This window comes from Carassius gibelio, chromosome B15 (genome assembly GCF_023724105.1).
Source record: "Carassius gibelio isolate Cgi1373 ecotype wild population from Czech Republic chromosome B15, carGib1.2-hapl.c, whole genome shotgun sequence".
Classification (NCBI taxonomy): Eukaryota; Metazoa; Chordata; class Actinopteri; order Cypriniformes; family Cyprinidae; genus Carassius; species Carassius gibelio.
In genome coordinates this window covers 23,156,482-23,178,198 of record NC_068410.1, presented here as the reverse complement: position 1 = coordinate 23,178,198, position 21,717 = coordinate 23,156,482, and the positions used below count along the sequence as shown (strand labels likewise).

At 35.8% G+C, this 21,717-nt stretch overlaps 1 protein-coding gene across 1 annotated transcript in view; it reads right to left on the bottom strand.

Moving 5' to 3' along the window:
* The window catches only part of LOC127973081 (Fc receptor-like protein 2), a 199,772-nt gene extending 181,970 nt beyond the window's left edge, over positions 1-17,802 (bottom strand). Inside the window, exons 1-2 of the mRNA XM_052577114.1 lie at positions 17,772-17,802; positions 17,020-17,055 (exon numbers count right to left, since the gene is read on the bottom strand). Coding sequence (XP_052433074.1) covers positions 17,020-17,055; positions 17,772-17,802 — 67 coding nt within the window. The remainder of the gene's footprint in view (positions 1-17,019; positions 17,056-17,771) is intronic.
* Between the last annotated feature and the right edge of the window lie 3,915 nt (positions 17,803-21,717).

Genomic DNA, 21,717 nt, shown 5'->3' with positions numbered 1-21,717 from the left:
AAGACTAACTTTATTTCTGTCAGATCAGAGATCAAAAGATCTTTATAAGTTTATCCCAAGTTTTGTTTTAGGTAGTCTCTTGAACCTTTTACTAATTCAGAGCAATTTGCTTCAAAGCAATTATATTGTTGTTTCACACACTGATAAAAATTGTTGTAAAAAAAAACTGCAAATAAAAATGATTATGTTTTTGAAATTATTATGTTTTGGAAATCAAGAAGTCTAATGTAGAACAGGGGCCAAACACTTGCACTGAATACCCATGTTACTTTTTTAGCACAATATTTCTTCCATCTAGTTTACTGTTTTTTGGTTAGGAAAATAAAAGATGCAATTTTATGTATTTATTTTAAATACATAAAGGAGCTGTTGGAGGCAGAGGTACACACACCAAAAAAAAAAAAAAACATCTTTAAACATCCTAACCAAAACACAGTAAACTAGAAGGAACAAATATGATGCTAAAACAGTAACATGGGTGTTGCTCAGTTTATTGATCAGTCTATTCAATGCTACATTCATTCATTAAGGTCCAAGCAGGGTATAAACATGATAGTTTTCTAAATCATTGTAATTTTGTTTGCTTGTTTTGTGAAGATTAAATAAAATGTTTACAGATTACATTCTCCATTGTACGTACTGATGTACACCTCTGCATGTAGACACCCAACTGTACAAATTAATTTATAGATTTAAAACCCAGTCCTGAACCTGGAGAACCATGTTCTGCAGAATTCAGCTCCAACACACTTGCTTGGCCATTGCTCCTGGTCCTGAAGATCTTGATTAGCTCAGGTGTGTTTATTTGGGGTAGCTAAACTTTACAGGACACTGGCCATCCAGGAGCAGGACTCAGAGTGCATATGATTTATCAACACGTAGTACATCTTAAAATATACAGCTCATGAAAAATAAAAGTTCCAGATGGACAAACATTAAATGCATAAACCAGTGTGAATAAACAGTATCTTAAACAAAATTCGGAGGTAGGTTGAAAAAGACAGAATGGGAAGTTTTAAGTAGTTGTACAGTTTGAAGTGTGAAGTTTAGTCTTGTGCACAGATATGGCTCATGGCAGTACACATGAAATTCATGTATTTATTTGTTATTTAAACTGATGTAAACAGAAAAAGAGTAGACTGGATTTTTTTAAACCTGTCGCTCCTCTAGTGGACATTAAGTGTTAAGGCCTTCATTGCTCAGATAACAAAAGTCACTAGGATTTTTTTGGGAAGGTTAGTCTGACCAATTATACAGCAACGAGTCAGACAAGTCTGAAGATCTGAGCTGAATTTGGTGAAACATTAAAGTTCTAGTCTGTGCCAATTACTCTCATAATAAATAATAATAATGTTCAAGTATATGTTGGCTGTTTCAAGCCCAACAATAAAGACTAAGAAGAGAAACATCAACCAATTTAGTATGTAATAAAACTAATAAAATTGTAAGACATGAAAAATAGTTTTTTATTTTTTTTTATTTGCCCTAAACCCTGTTAATATGTGTGTTCACTGATTCTACCTTCTCTCTTTTCAATCTCACTCTTTTCATGTGAACTGAGTTGGCTACATGTTTACATTCATACATATAGGCGTGATTTCTAATTTATTTTATTAATGTAACTTTATTAATTTTCACAGTTATAATTATTAATGTCACACACACACCTACTTAGTGTCTTTTGATTTAAAAGAATGGTAAATGCTACAGACATATTATCATGGAACTGTTCAGTCTATTATTGATTTTTATTTTCCACTTCACTTTTATCCAAGGAGACAGAACTATTTGCACTGTATTTATCAGTGGGACAATATTCATACAATACTATAACCTAGAAATAATTTAAAGGAGTCACTTGCAGGTTGGAGAAGCACAAATTATGTGTCCAGCCACATCTGTTTCAAATATTACGGCAATCAATATCATTAATTAGATGATCAGATTAAAGCAGCATTTTAGCGCTGCCCACAAGTGCTGATGAAATATTGAAGCCATAAACTGATTTCTAATTCTCAAACAAAAAATGAGATATCGAGCCAAAATCTAATTTTCCGTTTGTTAAACTAAACGGAAAAACAAATAAACAAGCCATTTTCCATTTCTTGTTATTGCATTCTAAACAGTAAATATTCAATACCTTCAATACCACGACTTAGGTGCCCTTGAGCAAGGCATCGAACCCCCAACTGCTCCCTGGGTGCCGCAGCATAAATGGCTGCCCACTGCTCCAGGTGTGTGTTCACAGTGTGTGTGTGTTCACTGCTCTGTGTGTGTGCACTTCGGATGGGTTAAATGCAGAGCACAAATTCTGAGTATGGGTCACCATACTTGGCTGAATGTCACGTCACTTTCACTTTCAAATGAAATGATCAAAATGTACACAGACTGTTTAGGAACAGTTCTTGTGTCTGCAAATGTGTGATGGAAAATTAATTAAACCTTTGTTGTTTCTGTAGCACCACAGCAGGACCAAGAAGACAATGATCAAAACTGCAACAGTCAGTCCAGCAGTCCCTCCAATTATCATGGGATTGAGACCATCAGATCTTGAGTCTGTGGAAGCTGAGATATATTTTTACATTTAGATTAGTGCTGTAAAGTGTACAGAAGTATATAGTTCTTAGTCTCACCTCTGACTGAGATCCAGCTCCTGGGTGACTCTCCTGTCGGGTGTTTGCAGTAGTAGAAACCCTGATGTGACTTTGAGACAGTAGTGATGCTCATCTCTGTAGTTTGATTCTGGATGAGTGATCCATCTTTATAGAAATCAGCTCTGAGGTATGATGGGGTTTTAAGTTGATATAAACAGCGTAAAATCAGATTATCTCCTTCAGTCAAAGGGTGAACAGGACTCTCCAGAATCACACCAGCTACAGAAACAGAGCAAACAAATGAAGTTCAATTATATAAACAATATGATGAAGTCTGATAAAACAATATTTTAGTGCCACTTTCCCATTGAGTGTTTTTGTCCATTCATGTTTAATGCACTTCATGCTTTGTTTATAAACTGAAATAAGTAAATGCAGGAACTCAGTACTAGGGCCACTACTCTTCACGCTTTATATGTTACCCTTGGGAGATCTCATCAGGAAACATGGTGTTAGCTTTCACTGTTACACAGCAAAATCCCCAGTGTTAATTTAACACTCTGAGTGTGGACACATATAAACACTGAAGCAGTGTTAAAAGAAACACTGAAGCAGAGTTGAAGTTAATCAGGTAATTAAGAAGTTAATTGAGTTATGATTGACCATTATAGAAGACACCTGATGTTAACAAGCAGAATCACCACCCGAGAAAATCACAATTTGTCTGTCACCATTATAGTGGTCAGTGTTTGCTTTAGTTGAATTTAATTTTCAAATTTGTGTGTCAAGCCAAGGGCAAAGTTGGCAATAATTATGTTTTATTGCAATCATTGCTTGACCTTAATTACTGAACTCATTTACTTTTTTTCCTCTTCTTATTGATCATTATCAATTGAAACCACTTTGATTCTGCAAAGAAAGTCTGTATTTTCTATACATTTTGAAGGCATCTCTTGTGATTCTGTGATTATGATTTTTTTCTTTTATTAAAGAGTTTTAATTTTAGGCACACACAGATAACAAGAATCAGCGTATGAATCTCAACAATGGTGACAAACAGCATATTCAGATAAACAGATCTACTCTGAACATCACAAAACTAAATACAAAAAAATCACATAAAAACAGCAAAAATAAAATATATTTAGAATAAAAAGTTAAAAAGACCTTTCAGCTCATAATTTATTCATGCAGCAATGCATGATGGGAGCCATGGATTAGTTTTTATTGGCTACAACATGCTTTATTGATGGTCACCATTGTTGTGATGATCGCGCTGATTCTTGATGTCTGTGTGTCTAAACTAAAGAACTCTTTCTTTATGTAGAGCTAACTTTTAAAAACATGTCATATTATGGCAAAAGTGCTGGATCACTTCATCCAACTAATTTATGTACACAATAAAGAAACCTGAACTCAGGTCACTCCATGACAATTAGCCCAAACCATAATCAAATCCATAAGAATGCATTGTCTCTGGTCTGTCTGTATGATATAACTCAGTTACCACAGCCACACAAAATCTAAAGTTAGTAACTGAAGGGTCAAGATCCCAACTAAAGCAAACACTGACCACTACAATGGTGACACACAAATAGTGATTTTTCTCAGTTGGTGATTCTGCTTGTTAACATCAGGTGTCTTTAATAATGATCAATCATAACTCAATTAACTTCTTATTTATTTCATTACCTTCAACTCTGCTTCAGTGTTACTTTTAACACTGCTTCAGTGTTTATATGAGTCCACACTCATTTTGCTGTGTATGCTGATGATACTCAGCTCTATATTTCTTCACGGCCCGGTGAAACACACCAATTTGAAAAACTAATGGAATGCATAATCTATATAAAAAACTGGATGACGAGTAATTTCTTACTGCTAAATTCTGAAAAAACAGAGGTGTTAATTATAGGACCTAAAAACTCTGCTTGTAATAACCTAGAACACTGTCTAAGACTTGATGGTTGCTCTGTCAATTCTTCGTCATCAGTTAGGAACCTAGGTGTGCTATTTGATCACAATCTTTCCTAAGAAAGCCACGTTTCTAGCATTTGTAAAACTGCATTTTTCCATCTGAAAAATATATCTAAATTACAGCCTATGCTCTCAATGTCAAATGCAGAAATGTTAATCCATGCATTTATGACTTCAAGGTTAGACTATTGTAATGCTTTATTGGGTGGTTGTTCTGCACACTTAGTAAACAAACTACAGCTAGTCCAAAATGCAGCAGCAAGAGTTCTTACTAGAACCAGGAAGTATGACCATATTAGCCCGGTCCTGTCCACACTGCACTGGCTCCCTATCAAACATCGTATAGATTTTAAAATATTGCTTATTACTTATAAAGCCCTGAATGGTTTAGCACCTCAGTATTTGAATGAGCTCCTTTTACATTATAATCCTCTACATCCGCTACGTTCTCAAAACTCAGGCAATTTGATAATACCTAGAATATCAAAATCAACTGCAGGCGGCAGATCCTTTTCCTATTTGGCGCCTAAACTCTGGAATAACCTACCTAACATTGTTCAGGAAGGCAGACACACTCTTGCAGTTTAAATCTAGATTAAAGACCCATCTCTTTAACCTGGCATACACATAACATACTAATATGCTTTTAATATCCAAATCCGTTAAAGGATTTTTAGGCTGCATTAATTAGGTAAACCGGAACCGGGTACACTACCCATAACACCCCATGTACTTGCTACATCATTAGAAGAATGGCATCTACGCTAATATTTGTCTGTTTCTCTCTTATTCCGAGGTCACCCTAGTCACCAGATCCAGTCTGTATCTAGATCAGAGGGTCACTGCAGTCACCCGGATCTAGTCTGTATCCAGATCAGAGGGTCACTGCAGTCACCCGGATCCAGTACGTATCCAGACCAGATGGTGGATCAGCACCTAGAAAGGACCTCTACATCCCTGAAAGACAGCAGAGACCAGGACAACTAGAGCCCCAGATACAGATCCCCTGTAAAGACCTTGTCTCAGAGGAGCACCAGGACAAGACCAGAGGAAACAGATGATTCTTCTGCACAATCTGACTTTGCTGCAGCCTGGAATTGAACTACTGGTTTCGTCTGGTCAGAGGAGAACAGACCCCCAACTGAGCCTGGTTTCTCCCAAGGTTTTTTTCTGCATTCTGTCACTGTTGGAGTTTCGGTTCCTTGCCGCTGTCGCCTCTGGCTTGCTTAGTTGGGGTCACTTCATCTACAGCGATATCGTTGACTTGATTGCAAATAAATGCACAGACACTATTTAACTGAACAGAGATGACATCACTGAATTCAATGATGAACTGCCTTTAACTATCATTTTGCATTATTGACAAACTGTTTTTCTAATGAATGTTGTTCAGTTGCTACGCAATGTATATTGTTTAAAGCGCTATATACATAAAGGTGACTTGACTTGACTCACAGTGTACAGTGATATTAACAGGATGATGTTTCTCTCCAGATTCAGACTCACACCAGTACACTCCAGTGTCTGATGCATTGGTGGAGCTGATTGAACATGTAGATTCTCGACGTAATGAACAATCTTCCAGCCGTCCACTGTCCGTGTATCTTCTCACTCTCCATCCAGTAGAGTTACTCTGGTCCTCACAGCTCAGAGAGAGAGAGGCATATGTGAAGTGTTGAGTTCTGCTGGGACTGATGATCAGAGAGACTGGAGGAGAAACACCTGAGACGACAATTACAGTTTCACAGATTCAGATTTAAGCATTGAAACTAAAAACTAAAAATGAACCAATAATTTAATTCTGTTTGAACTCACCAATGACCCATAGCAGCTGTGTGTTGCTGTACTGTGTTTTATAGACTGATTTATCTCTCTCTGCTCTGCACACATAAACTCCTGTGTGATTTAGAGCAGCAGAACTGACCGTGTAGTTTCCTCCTGCTCCTCTGCTGCTCTCTGAGAGTAGATGATGGTGATGGCTGTTCTCTGTAAAGCCAGACACTGTATTCAATATTAAATAGTATTCTGGACTTCAGCTGAAATCAGCTAATTCAGTTATTACCACATGAATCACATAGCTGACCTGCTGAGACGTTTAAAGTGAACCAGCTGAATATCCAGCCTGTAGAGAAGCTGTGAACCTGACAGATCAGAGTCACTGGATCTCCTTCAGTCAACCACTTCTGTGGAGAAACACTTAAAACTGCCACTGAATCTAAAAAATAGGGAAATCACTCATTAATAACACGTTAAACTTGTTTTTGTGTGTTTATGAAGTCAATCAATCAATCAATCACCTTTATTTAAATAGCGCTTTAAACAAAATACATTGCGTCAAAGCAGTGAACAACATTCATTTGGAAAACAGTGTCTCAATAATGCAAAATGATAGTTAAAGGCAGTTCATCATTTAATTCAGTGATGTCATCTCTGTTCAGTTTAAATTGTGTCTGTGCATTTATTTGCAAGTCAATGATATCGCTGTAGATGAAATGACCCCAACTAAGCAAGCCAGAGGCGACAGCGGCAAGGGACCGAAACTCCATCGGTGACAGAATGCAGAAAAAAACCTTGGGAGAAACCAGGCTCAGTTGGGGGTCTGTTCTCCTCTGACCAGACGAAACCAGTAGTTCAATTCCAGGCTGCAGCAAAGTCAGATTGTGCAGAAGAATCATCTTTTTCCTGTGGTCTTGTCCTGGTGTTCCTCTGAGACAAGGTCTTTACATTGGATCTGTATCTGGGGCTCTAGTTGTCCTGGTTTCTGCTGTCTTTCAGGGCAGTAGAGGTCCTTTCTAGGTGCTGATCCACCATCTGGTCTAGATACGTACTGGATCCGGGTGACTGCAGTGACTCTCTGATCTGGATACAGACTGGATCTGGTGGCTATGGTGACCTCGGAACAAGAGAGAAATATTAGCGTAGATGCCATTCTTCTAATGATGTAGAAAGTACATGGGGTGTTATGTGAAGTGTTTCCGGTTCCGGTTTACCTAATTAATGCAGCCTAAAAATCCTTTAACGGATTTGGATATTAAAAGCATATTAGTATGTTATGTGTATGCCAGGTTAAAGAGATGGGTCTTTAATCTAGATTTAAACTGCAAGAGTGTGTCTGCCTCCTGAACAATGTTAGGTAGGTTATTCCAGAGTTTAGGCGCCAAATAGGAAAAGGATCTGCGAGTTTTGAGAACATAGCGGACGTAGAGGAGTATATTGTAAAAGGAGGTCATTCAAATACTGAGGTGCTAAACCTTTCAGGGCTTTATAAGTAATAAGCAATATTTTAAAATCTATACGATGTTTGATAGGGAGCCAGTGCAGTGATGACAGGACCGGGCTAATATGGTCATACTTCCTGGTTCTAGTAAGAACTCTTGCTGCTGCATTTTGGACTAGCTGTAGTTTGTTTACGAAGTGTGCAGAACAACCACCCAATAAAGCATTACAATAATCTATCCTTGAAATCATAAATGCATGGATTAACATTTCTGCATTTGACAATGAGAGCATAGGCTGTAATTTAGATATATTTTTGAGATGGAAAAATGCAGTTTTAAAAATGCTAGAAACGTGGCTTTCTAAGGAAAGATTGTGATCAAATAGCACACCTAGGTTCCTAACTGATGAAGTGATGATCAAACTCACTTGATACTGTCAGTGTAACTGTATCACTGCGGTGAGAGCCGTCTGATCCAGTATATCCATCACAAGAGTATTTACCTTCATCAGACTCAGTAACAGACCTGAATGTGTGTTCCTGTTGAACACTGAAAACACTGTTTAAACCTTCTTTATACCAGTAGTAGCGCCAGCTAGTTACTCCAACAAATATGTCACATCTGAGAGTGACTTTATCTCCTCTGAATACATGTTGAGCAGGTTTAATTTTCACTGTGGGTTTTGGTCTTCCTGTACAATGACAATAAATTCACAATGAAAAAATGAACGTTTTTTGTTGCATGAGCACTGTTACTTGATTGTAAATCATGCTAAATCAGATTAGAATGAAATTTTGTTCTATATAGCTCTTATTGCAATTACTGTTTCAGTAAATTATATGTGCTCTACGTAACAATACTTACCGTATAGTTTCACCATTACTGACACACTGTAATCTGTGTAATATTAAATAGTAGAGTATGTGGTTAGGATAATGATTAAGAATGGCTGGTTTTGCTATTATTGATTATATATGAAATATACACTAAGTAGACAGCCTAAAGGCCCTTTTTACCACCGCAGGTACCACCGCCGCGGCGGTGTAAAGTGCATTTGCAGCTTTTGACTGCTGAGTGGTGCTTTAACCACAAGTTATCAATCGAGCGCATCAAAGCACATTTTCGCAAATAGACGTCAGTTTTGCCTCACTGATGTGTTACATTTGATTGCTTCAGTCATGGAAAATGAAAGAAAAAGACTATAGTTAAAATATTTAATATATTTAATATGTAATATTTACAGATGAAGTTTGGTACTTATGGAATTATGTGCATTTATTAGAACGAATTCAAGCAGGATAAATGTCAAGCCTGTCCCTGAGTCTGTGCTTATATTTACTCTAAGCTACATGGTATTATTTTATTTTGGATATTAGATATTAGACATATTTTAAAATATTAGACATATTTTAGATTTGATACATTTAAAAGCTGTGCAGTAGTATTTATATTATATTAATAATGTGTTATATTACTCAAAAGAAATTGTGGTTTACTTTACATCGGAGCATTTAAAAGTGGTAGCCTATTTTAAGGGGGTAGGCTACATGGATTAATATGCAATGTCAATATTTTAATATATTATGCCTATATTTTAAAATTCCTTTAATAAAACAACATGCATTTTTGCTATTCGTTACCTGTCCTTTATTTTGACAGATAACTTCTTGGGGAAAAGACATTTGTCTGTAAACTGATTAAGAAATTGTTGCATGTTTAAACGTGAAGCGCTGTATAATTTCATTTACATTAATTATGCCTAATTAGCCTAAAACAAGAAACGAATAAATTAAACCTGCATGATTTAGCTAAATCTTTGAAACTCTAAAAAATGGACGGATTAATAAACCATCCTCACGATTAAACTCAAGTTCTCTCATTATAATCAACAAATTGCACACGATGTTAAAAAGAGCTTCATTAACTGACAACATAAGTGATTTTAAAGGGAGCCTTCTTTACCTGCTTTTAGTGCTGGGCAATAGCATATGGCCTAAAAAAAATCTGATTCATGATTTAAATCGATTTTAAAATCAATATTCAAATGACAAAGACATTTTTCAAAACACGTTTTAATATAGTTATAAACTTATAACTGAGACAAGATGATAAAAAACTGTAATGTTATTACCTTAATGCCGGAAAAACCTTTTATTTTATTATTATTTTTTATTATATATTATTTTTTATTATTTTTTATTTTTTGTTAATACCAGCCCATCAGCTGTGCAAATTTAGTTTGTGAGGAAAATAACAGTACATTTTTGTCAGTTATTTTATCTAAACAGATCGATTAATTTCTTCAAGATTTCAAAATCAAATAGCCTACTGATAATGTACACAGCAAAAAATCCAGAGTGAAATAAACTCTGCTGGGAGTACATGTGAGACCACACTCAAGAGTGTGAAAGTGTTAAAATAGATGTGTTAAATTAACACTGAAGCTGAGATTAAGTTAATGAGATAATTAAGTGATTAATTGAGTGATGATTGACCATTATTGACGAGACCTGATGTTAAAGGGGGGGTGAAATGCTTGTTTTCACTCAATATCCTGTTAATCTTGAGTACCTATAGAGTAGTACTGCATCCTTCATAACTCCAAAAAGTCTTTAGTTTTATTATATTCATAAGAGAAAGATAGTCTGTACCGATTTTTCCCGGAAAAACAAGAGCGGCTGGAGGCGTGACGTGTGGGCGGAGCTAAAGAATCACGAGCGCCAGTAGGCTTTTGTGTTGAGAGCATGTGGAAGCTGTGACATTACCGTGAGGGAAAAACCATCATCCAAAACAAACCATGGCTTACAGTCAGATTCAGCCATTTATTTATGATCCAGCATCAGATCCCGAGGCTGAAACTGAAGAGAGCATCAGCAGCAATGACTCGCTCCGAGCGGGGCTCGAACCCGGGTCTCCGGCATGGGAGGCGGACGCACTAACAAGGAGGCAGAGATATTTTAAGCAGTTTTACTCACCGCCTGCTGTTCCAACACACGATCGTGACCCTTTTTTGTTGGGATTGCATCATCCTTAAGAAATAAACGATAAGCAAATCCGTCGTCAAACTGGGCCTTGTTTGTAAAACAAGCATCTTCGAAATGCAGGGAACAAACACAAACACTTGCACACCTCCGTTGATGCTCTGTAAAGATAAACTCCATCCACTGGTCCCTTAATGCTGTTTTTTTTTTTTTTTTTGGTAATCTGTGCAGGGTTGTCTTGCCCTGGAAACCAAAAACACACTCCTTTTGTGACATTTCGCGACACTCTCACTCTGATCAGTGAATGTCTGTGCTCTCAGTGCTGTGCTATACAGGAGCACGCGCTCTTCTGGCAGAAGTGCCTCAGGACCCATATAAGGAAATTCCGCTCCATCTAACGTCACACAGAGCCATACTCGAAAAAAAAACTTTCAGAAACATGTGACAAACCAGAAGGAGTATTTTGGGAACAAAAATACTCCTTCAAACGTACAACTTAATTTTTGAAACTTTGTCCATGTTTAGCATGGGAATCCAACTCTTTAACAGTGTAAAAAACTCAGTATGCATGAAATAGCATTTCACCCCCCCTTTAACATGCAGAATCAACAAATATGAAAATCACTATGTTTATGTCACCATTATAGTGGTCAGTGTTTGGTTTAGTTGGGCTTATTTTTTTAGGCACACATACAGCAAAGATTAGTGTAGGATTCTCAACAACGGTGACAAACAGCCGATTCAGAAAAACAGAACAACTCTAAACATTAGAAAACAAACTACTAAAAGTAACAAAAAAACAAAACAAAAATAGAATAGTAAGAATAAAGGAAATTACTGAAACAATTCTGCTAATAATTTATTTATGCCGCAATGCATCATGGGAGTCATGGATGAATTTTGATAGGTGGCACCCAGAATGCACTGCAACATGCTTTTTGTATTTTCACCATTGTTGAGATTCACAGGTTGATTCTTGATGTTTGCATGTCTAACTAAAAGACTCTTTTGAAAGAATTTTGAGCAAACAACTTTTAAGAAATTCCGCAGATTGTATTTAAAATGCTGGAAATATGTTGTTGAAGAATCACAGGGCTGAATTAATCAACCATGTAACTTTAACTTAGTAATTCAGGAATAAGAATAGTCTTTGCTTGTCCATCAGTTTCATAACTTAGTTATAACTGACAGTTAAAATCTGACTTTAACATTTTAGGGGTCAAGAGCCCAACTAAAGCAAACACTGACCACTATAATGGTGACACCATTAAAATAGTGATTTTCGTCTTTGTTGATTCTGCATGTTAACATCAGGTACCGTCAATAATGGTCAATTAATCACTTAATTATCTAATGAACTTTAACTCTGCTTCAGTGTTAATTTAACACTCCTATTTTAACACTTTCACACTCTTGAGTGTGGTCTCACATGTACTCCCAGCAGAGTTAATTTCACTCAGATTTTTTTGCTGTGTAGTAGCACTGTAAGATTACGCTTGTTTGAATGCATTATTGCTAAAGCGATTGCGTGTGAATGTGCTTTATCTGTTTAAATCATGCTTTAACCCAAAAATAATCAGAAAAAAAAAACAGACAAACTCATATAGCCTTTAACATCCCGCTCGACTATTGCAGTCATTATAACCTGAGTAAACCAGAGCTAAATATGTTTAACATGAATTCTTGCTGAATATGCAGTTATATTACGGGCTGTTGGCATAAATTGTACTCGTGATGGAGGCTCCAGTCAGAATCACCGCTCAGCTCATCCTTTGCTCGGCTGCGTGTCTCTTTCAGACTCGCTGGGAGGGTTGAGCCACTCTGAACTACTGGAGCCTGAGTGGTGCGTCGGTGGATGTTAAAAAGAAAACCGTTTTTTAATTCAAACAAACCGATGTAAATTAAAAATTTGAGTTAATTGATAAAATCGATTTATCACCCAGCCCAACTTGCTTTCATATTATTTAACGGAAAAAAAAATGCAGCTGCATTTAATTTCACACTCTTGAGTGTGGTCTCACATGTACTCCCAGCAGAGTTAATTTCACTCAGATTTTTTTGCTGTGTAGATGTGCAGCTTTTATTCTTATTTATTTTATCTTCATTACAAATCTTGTTTGGTTTCATTTCGGATAATTGCATGTAACAAATAATTTTCGTTGTAATGCAAAATGTGAATTAATATCCATATGCAAGTATTTGTGCAAAAATTATTAATTTAATATAAACCTCTGATTAGTTGAATATAACAAATGAATGGCTAGAACTAGAAAAATCTTACGTGGGGACAGACCATTTTTTAGTCTATAGGCCTAACCAAAACAACAGTCCTATATAAACCGGTTCAGCAACTGTGAACTTGCCAAATAAAAATTAAGTAAATTTACTTATTACTTTTTTCAGTGCACTGATTTTTCAGTGTAGAGGAGGGGTTGAACAAAGGCAGAGTTTCTCCGTGTCTCGAGAGCGTCAGCGCGGATCATTTAAAAAAGATAACAGCTTTAACACCAGCATTAAAGACTTTTTAAAATAAGTTGAGCTCAAAACTCACTCTTAGTTATCAGCAAGTGTTTGAAATAACTTGATCCGATGTGGATTATAATCATAGTATACATGATATTAAACATGGTAAATATGACCGCTTGGAGAAATCAGACGTCAGCTTGGAGAAACAGACGTCAGCTTCTTATTCTCTATCACAATTGTGTATTTATTAAGTAACATTTTATCTGTTGTCTCTTTTCAAGAGTTTAGCTCCACATTGCATATCATCAAAATATAATAATGATTTTTGTTCGGGAGCTTTTATAAAAATAGCGAGTCTGCACTGCTGTTCATTTCAGAAAGATAACAGCTATAACACCAGCATTAAACACTTTTTTAAATAAGTCAAGCTCAAAACTCTCTTTCTGTCAGCAGCGAGTGTTTGAAATAACTTGATCCAATGTGGATTATGATCACCATACAAGGCAGAAATATTTATTATAGAAATATTTATGCGGCTATTGTTGACCACTGATTATTGTAAACTGCTGTATCTGCACAAAACTCTGGGCTGTTAACCTAAAGTTAGTGGGTTTGAATCCTGTCTAAGGTGGTTTCTACACCTTTGTGTCCTTGATTTTTTGTTGTTGTTGTTCTACATGTAATTAAGAGATGGTAAAAAGATGGCCTTGTGGTTTGTTCACGTGCTTATGAAGTGAGAGGGCTACATATCAGAAGTGGTGCACCGATATCCAAATATCATATGTAATTACCACAAAAAAAATGAATATAAAATATCAATGTGGATAATAGCAACTTTGAACAAAACACACTTTTATCTTATTGACAAAGTACATGAATTAGGTAATGATACAGGAATTTCTAACTTCAATACCTTAGTTGGATGTGAGTGGTTAAAGGGGTCCTATTATTCTCCTTTACAAAGTCTTGATTTCATTTTGGGGGGTGTACTAGAACATGCTGTCGTGCTTGGTGGTTCGGAAAAAAAAGCATTATTTTTCACATAATTTACATTACATTGTCTCAGTGTGTTGTGATTGGTGTTTCAGTAGCTCAGCTCAGATGGTGTTTCAGTAGTGCCACACCCCTAGCCAAAGCAGCTGGTTCTGTCTGCTCCGGTATAATTAAGATGGCATCAATATTGTCATATCAATTTGAGCCAGATTCAGATCAGTTTAATATGAGAATATTAAACAAGAGGATCGCGCAGAACCTTTGCATGTACGTATATTTCAAGACATATTAGTGGTAATGTTATTTATTTATTTTTTGACTACCTCACGTTGTAGATAAAATGTCAACAACCGCTTAAAAGCAACTGCATTTACTATGTACAGATAAGTACAACAATATGTATTACATCACAGAAACTTATACTTTGAAATGTAAATAACACACACAACAACAAATAAAGCAGCACACTTACAGGCTGTGATGGAGATACAGCAGATTGTCCCGATAAAGTGGGAACTGCTCCATCTTTTAGCAAAAGCTTTTTGGCAAAACCAGCACTGTACTCACAGTCATTCACCAGACATTCAGTGTTAGCAGCAGTCCATTTACTCCACATATTGTTAATTATGATTTTTTTCCATCGATACTGAAACATGCGTGAACAACAAGGCCTATTTTACCTCACGAATAATACTTAAGCTTCAAATGGGCATCATCACGAATATGGAAACTGATTTCTCCTGAGTGAGAGAATGAGAAAGCCCAAAATTCCATTAAAATTTGTTACTCTGGGTTAACAGTAATTATAAGTACTTCAGAGCAGAGAATGCATGGGACTAATTTAGGCTATTTTTTTGTTCGTTTTTTCCATTGCATCTGAAAATGACTTCATAAAGCATTATGAATCGCATTCACTTCACACGCTCTGGCGCAGATCCCCCTCTCGCGTTGCTCAGCTGTGAACGATTTAAAAATGTTTGATATAAAGGTTGCTGTCCCATTTTATACAGGAGTTGTTCATGTAAAAAAATCTAATTATATTGTTAGTTCTAATTATATTATTAACACAAGTTCATTTAGGCTATTTAACATGCACTGTGACATTTTATCCTATTTAATTTATAAACTCCTTGATATTTTAAAGTTAGTTTAATAGTATTTAAATTCAAGTTTTAAAATAGGTTTTAACTGTTAAATACCAACAACTATACTGCATGTGAATAAATAAAATGCATACTTTTCATAACATTTCATTATTCATAAAATGCAACAGAGGAACAAAGGATTCCGCTTGGTCTTAAACCCTTCCTCAAACATCCACAATCACAAATAACAATGATTTTCGTAAAATAATAATTAATTATTAATTGATGATTTGTTATTATCATTATGGTCTTGTGAAAATAATAATATGGGCTGTGAGAATATAAAGAATACAAAGAGTAGTGCTGCTGAGTGCAGGCATGTTTCAGCCCAGTAGCCCCAGCTGGCCCGCTTTGGCCTAAGGTTTTCGTCGGGCCAAAAAACCCTGGCCGTTGGCCCCGAGGAAGCCCCGGCGAGGCACGATCAAGCCCCGGAAGTGACAGTGGAAACGCGACCGGCCCTGGCACGCACTAGCACGCCCGGTCTTAGCTCGATAGTGGAAACACGACTATTGAAAAAAAAAATCTTATTTCTGTCCACTATGTGGAGCTGTTACCAAATACCAGACCATGCCTACAAAGCTTAATTAAACAGACATGTTGCAGAGAAATATCACAACTATTTTCATAGGGTGTCATTTGGTAATAGTTGAACGATCAACAAAAATTAAACCTTGTTTGACAATTATATGAACCAATTTCATTAAAAAGGAAAGAAAGAAAGAAAGAAAGAAAGAAAGAAAGAATGAAGGAAAGAGAAAAGAAATGACAATATATTTTACAATGACTGATTATCAAGACTTCAAAAACTGAAATCGTCTTAATTTTGAGAAGAATCCTGTTTTTAGCCAAAAAAAAATTAAATGATATCATGGCCAACACAAGTCTGGTCGTCAGCCCCTAGAAATCTGATAATTTAACCTTTTAAGAAACACTTAAGAAAACTGCTATGGGAGCTGACATCGAAAAATCCCTCATTAATAACATGTTAAAAGTGTGTTTGTGTGAATATGAAAAGATGATCACCCTCACCTGATACTGTCAGTGTAACTGTATCACTGCGATTAGAGCCGTTTGATCCAATGAATCCATCACAGGAGTATTTACCTGCATCAGACTCAGTAACAGACCTGAATGTGTGTTCCTTTTGATCACTGAAAACTCTGTCTAAACCTTCTTTATACCAGAAGTAGTCCCAGCTATTGACTCCACCATATATGTCACATCTGAGAGTGACTGTATCTCCTCTGAATACATGTTGAGCAGGCGTAATGGTCACTGTGGGTTTTGGTCTTCCTGTACAATGACATTTCACAATAAAAATAATGTTAGCTGTTTTTATTGTATATACAGTTTATTGCAAAACACACATGCTACAGTATATTAAGACTGTGCTCTGTATAGCTGTTACAGTCACTTAATGTCTTTATGAAACATTTTCACTAATTTCTCAGAGCAGTTCATTAAGTGAAGAAATATATAGTATTTGCTGTGTATCGTCACTGCTATTGGTTCACTGTTATTTCTTCCTCTAGTCAAAACAGTATTTTTTGAGTATTTACAATAATTTATATTAACACTCTTGTTACGGCTAGTTTGTAAAAGTGTAGAATCACTCATATGTGACTATGTGATGAAATTTATTCACCTTCAGTTTGTCCAGAGTGGATATTTGAAATCAGCACTAAAAACACAAAAAAATAAAATGTCAGTATTGAGCTGATACTGTGTAAATTGCATTAGCCACATGAAGGTATATTCTTGTAAAAGATAAGATAAGATAAGATAAGATAAGATAAGATAAGATAAGATAAACTTTATTGTCCTGAAGGAAATTTGTTTTAGACACACAGTATAGCTGCTGCTTAACACAATAACATGCTACATACATATAATACAAAAAGAGCCCATCACTGCCCTGCTCACAATATACGTTATATGCAATATACAGACTAAATTGCACATGGTTTGATATTTTACAGATTTCATCATCATAGCAGAGAAACATGTTTAGAGAACTGAAAGTCTGATCACAAGCAGAGGAATAAAGAAACTCTCAATAACTTTGCAATAGTGAATATCTAATTTACACATTACACTAAGCATCTGCGCATAACAAACGAACAGAGCTGATTCAACAAACATTATTATAAGGCACACACAAAAAAACAAACAGACTGATCAGAACACAATAAAGTGCATTTCTCCTTCACCAACTGCACTAACTATAGACCTGCTACCTATTTTTTCTCATATATCATGGACTACTGCTGGATTTGAAATGTGAGCAGCATGAAAAAAAAAAAAAAAAAATCCAGGTACCCTAAATCACTTGATCCTATTCATAATATAAGAGTAATTAAAATTCACTGAAACACATCCAGAGAAAGCAATACTCACAGAGCACAAGAGGAAGTTGACTAAGCCCCATACTGACCAAATAATGACAGACAGTTAAAATAACACAGACTGTGTTAAAACCTCAGGACTTCCTGATACCTAGAGTCAGGTCCTACATGACACATTATAGAGATAAAATGTACATCATGTGTTAGAGAAAAAGTTTCAGAAAGATTCAAACTACACAGCAAAAAATCCAGAGAGAAATTAACTCTGCTGGGAGTACATGTGAGACCACACTCAAGAGTGTGAAAGTGTTAAAATAGGAGTGTTAAATTAACACTGAAGCAGAGTTAAAGTTAATGAAATAATTAAGTGATTAATTGAGTGATGATTGAACATTATTGACGAGACCTGATGTTAACATGCAGAATCAACAAAGATGAAAATCACTATGTTTGTCACCATTATAGTGGTCAGTGTTTGCTTTAGTTGGGCTTTTGAGCCTTACATTTTTAAAGTAAGATTTTCTTTGGCTGTTGCAACTTAATTATAACAAACAGACAAGAAAAAAAATCATAACATGGGCATTTGACCCGAATCACAAAACTCAACTAAAGCCTAAACAGATTTGATTGACTTCATTGATAACAACCCTGTGATTGTACAGTACCCGCTAATTAAAAGGATTTCTTGAAAGTTGTTCTCATAATAAAAAAAAAAGCTTGTTTTAGGCTCACACATACATCAAAGATTAGTGTAGGAATCTCAACAATGGTGACAAACCGCATATTCAGAAAAAAAGAACAACTCTGAACATTAGAAAACAAACTACTAAAAGTAACATAAAAAAAAATAGAATAGTAAGAATAAAGGAAATTACTGAAACAATTCTGCTAATAATTTATTCATGCCGCAATGCATCATGGGAGTCATGGATGAATTTTGATAGGTGGCACCCAGAATGCACTGCAACATGCTTTTTGGATTTTCACCATTGTTGAGATTCACAGGTTGATTCTTGATGTTTGCATGTCTAACTAAAAGACTCTTTTGAAAGATTTTTGAGCAAACAAATTTTAAGAAATTCCTCAGATAGTATTTAAACTGCTGGAAATATGTTGTTGAAGAATCTCATTGCTGCAATAATCAACAATGTAACTTTATCTCAGTAATTCACAAAAAAACAATAGTCTTTGCTTGTTCATCAGTTTTATAACTAAGTTATAACTGACAATTAAAATCTGACTTTAACATTTTACGGGTCAATAGCCCAACTAAAGCAAACACTGACCACTATAATGGTGACACCATTAAAATAGTGATTTTCGTATTTGTTGATTCTGCATGTTAACATCAGGTACCGTCAATAATGGTCAATCATCACTCAATTAATCACTTAATTACCTCATTAACTTTAACTCAGCTTCAGTGTTAATTTAACACTCCTATTTTAACACTTTCACACTCTTGAGTGTGGTCTCACATGTACTCCCAGCAGAGTTAATTTCACTCTGGATTTTTTGCTGTGTAGTTTTTTTTTTTCCATGATTCAGTATCAATGTAATTTGAAGTTTATTAGGGTATTCCAAAGCTGTGGATTTGAAAAAAAAAATGGCACATCGCATGACTCTTGTGTTTGAATTTACATTGCCTTGTTTGTGTGTTTATACACTTATTTGGGATTCAGTAGAATAAATCTTAGAGACCCCAAACAGGTCACCCAAAATATTTTGCTAACACTTTTATATTTTATATTATTCATCAATATGTGAATTCGTTGACCAGACCATGCATGAGACAAGTTGGCACAGATTTTTTTCAAACCATCCTCTACTATGCTCCACAATGTTTTGATAGATTTGGTGGAGAAACCAAGTCTGACCAACAAATATTGCTAATGTGTTAGCACAATTTCATGAAAGCTTCAAACAATTCAGAAAGTCTTTATTTCCCATCACTACCAAAGGGAAGCAGATAGGCCAGAAAACTGAGACAAGCAACACACGGTGACCAGAAAAACAGACTCAGAGAAGCAGTGTAACATAGCTGCTGATCCAACAAAGTAAAATTAGTTTAACCCAAGCTAATGAATCAATCAATCAATCAATCACCTTTATTTATATAGTGCTTTAAACAAAATACATTGCGTCAAAGCACTGAACAACATTCATTTGGAAAACAGTGTCTCAATAATGCAAAAGAGAATAAGAATAAGAATAAGAATTCACATTTGATCAGATGCAACTACACTCACAGTTTAAGAGATACATTATTCGAATGCTTGGCGAAAGAGATGCCTTTTTTTTTAGCTAGATTTAAACAGAGAGAGTGTGTCTGAACCCCGAACATTATCAGGAAGGCTATTCCAGAGTTTGGGAGCCAAATGTGAGAAAGCTCTAGCTCCTTTAGTGGACTTTGCTATCCTAGGAACTACCAAAAGTCCAGCGTTTTGTGACCTTAGGGTGCGTGATGGGTTGTAGTGTGGTAGAAAGCTAGTTAGGTACGCAGGAGCTAAACCATTTAGGACCTTATAGGTAAGTAATGATAATTTGTAAATTATACGTAACTTAATAGGTAGCCAGTGCAGAGACTGTAAAATTGGGGTAATATGATCATATTTTCTTGATGTCGTAAGGACTCTAGCTGCTGCATTTTGGACTACCTGTAGCTTGTTTATTGAAGAAGCAGGACAACCACCTAGAAGTGCATTACAATAGTCCAGTCTAGAGGTCATAAATGCATGAACTAGCTTTTCTGCATCTGAAACAGATAACATGTTTCGTAGCTTGGCAATGTTTCTAAGATGGAAGAATTCAGTTTTTATAACATGGGAAATATGATTTTCAAAAGACAAATTGCTGTCTAATATAACACCCAGATTTCTGACTGTAGAGGAAGTAACATTAGTACATCCGTCTAGTTGCAGATTGTAATCTACAAGATTCTGTGTAGTGTTTTTTGGTCCAATAATTAATATCTCTGTCTTATTTGTCATCCAATCTTTTACATTTTTATCACACTCTGTTAGCTTAGGTAATTGAGAAGTTTCATCTGGTCTCGTTGAGATATATAGCTGAGTATCATCAGCATAACAGTGGAAACTAATCCTGTATTTTCTAATAATATTACCAAGGGGCAACATGTACTTTGAAAATAGAAGGGGACCTAGGACGGATCCTTTTGGCACTCCATATTTTACTGATGATAAATGAGATGACACCCCATTTAAGTAAACAAAATGGTAGCGATCGGACAGGTAAGATCTAAACCATCTTAGGGCCTGCCCTTGAATACCTGTATAGTTTTGTAATCTATCTATGAGTATGTCATGATCTATGATGTCGAACGCAGCACTAAGATCAATTAAGACTAGAAATGAGATGCAGCCTTCATCTGACTCAAGAAGCAGGTCATTTGTAATTTTAACAAGTGCAGTTCCTGTGCTATGGTGGGGCCTGAAACCTGACTGAAATTCTTCATACAGATCATTTTTATGCAGGAAGGTGCTCAATTGAGCAGACACAACTTTTTCTAAAATTTTAGACATAAATGTACACTGTTAAAAATCGCTGTAAAAAAACGGCCAAATTTCGACAGTAACATACTGTTTTTCATTAAAACAGTGCATTCTGGGTAATATTCATCATTTTCGAGAAGGTAGCCTGCTGCTATATATCGTAAATTAAAAACCTTCAAAGTCGATTCTCAGCGGCTGTGTCTCAAATCACACCCTACACCCTCATTCACTATTTCCTACATGAGTTTACTAATATAGTCCACCTGACAGAGAGAATGAAAACTAATGAGTGAATTCAGACACTGATCAACAGCTGCTGTTAACGAGTAGAATCACTGAAGAAAAAAAAACAAGACAAACACATGAAATACAACTGACTTCAGGCACAGCCTTAGATGAAATCAACTGAAGATTTAAACAATCAACAAACAGCTTTACCAACTTCACTCAATATTAACCAGACTGACTTTATTTCTATCAGATCAG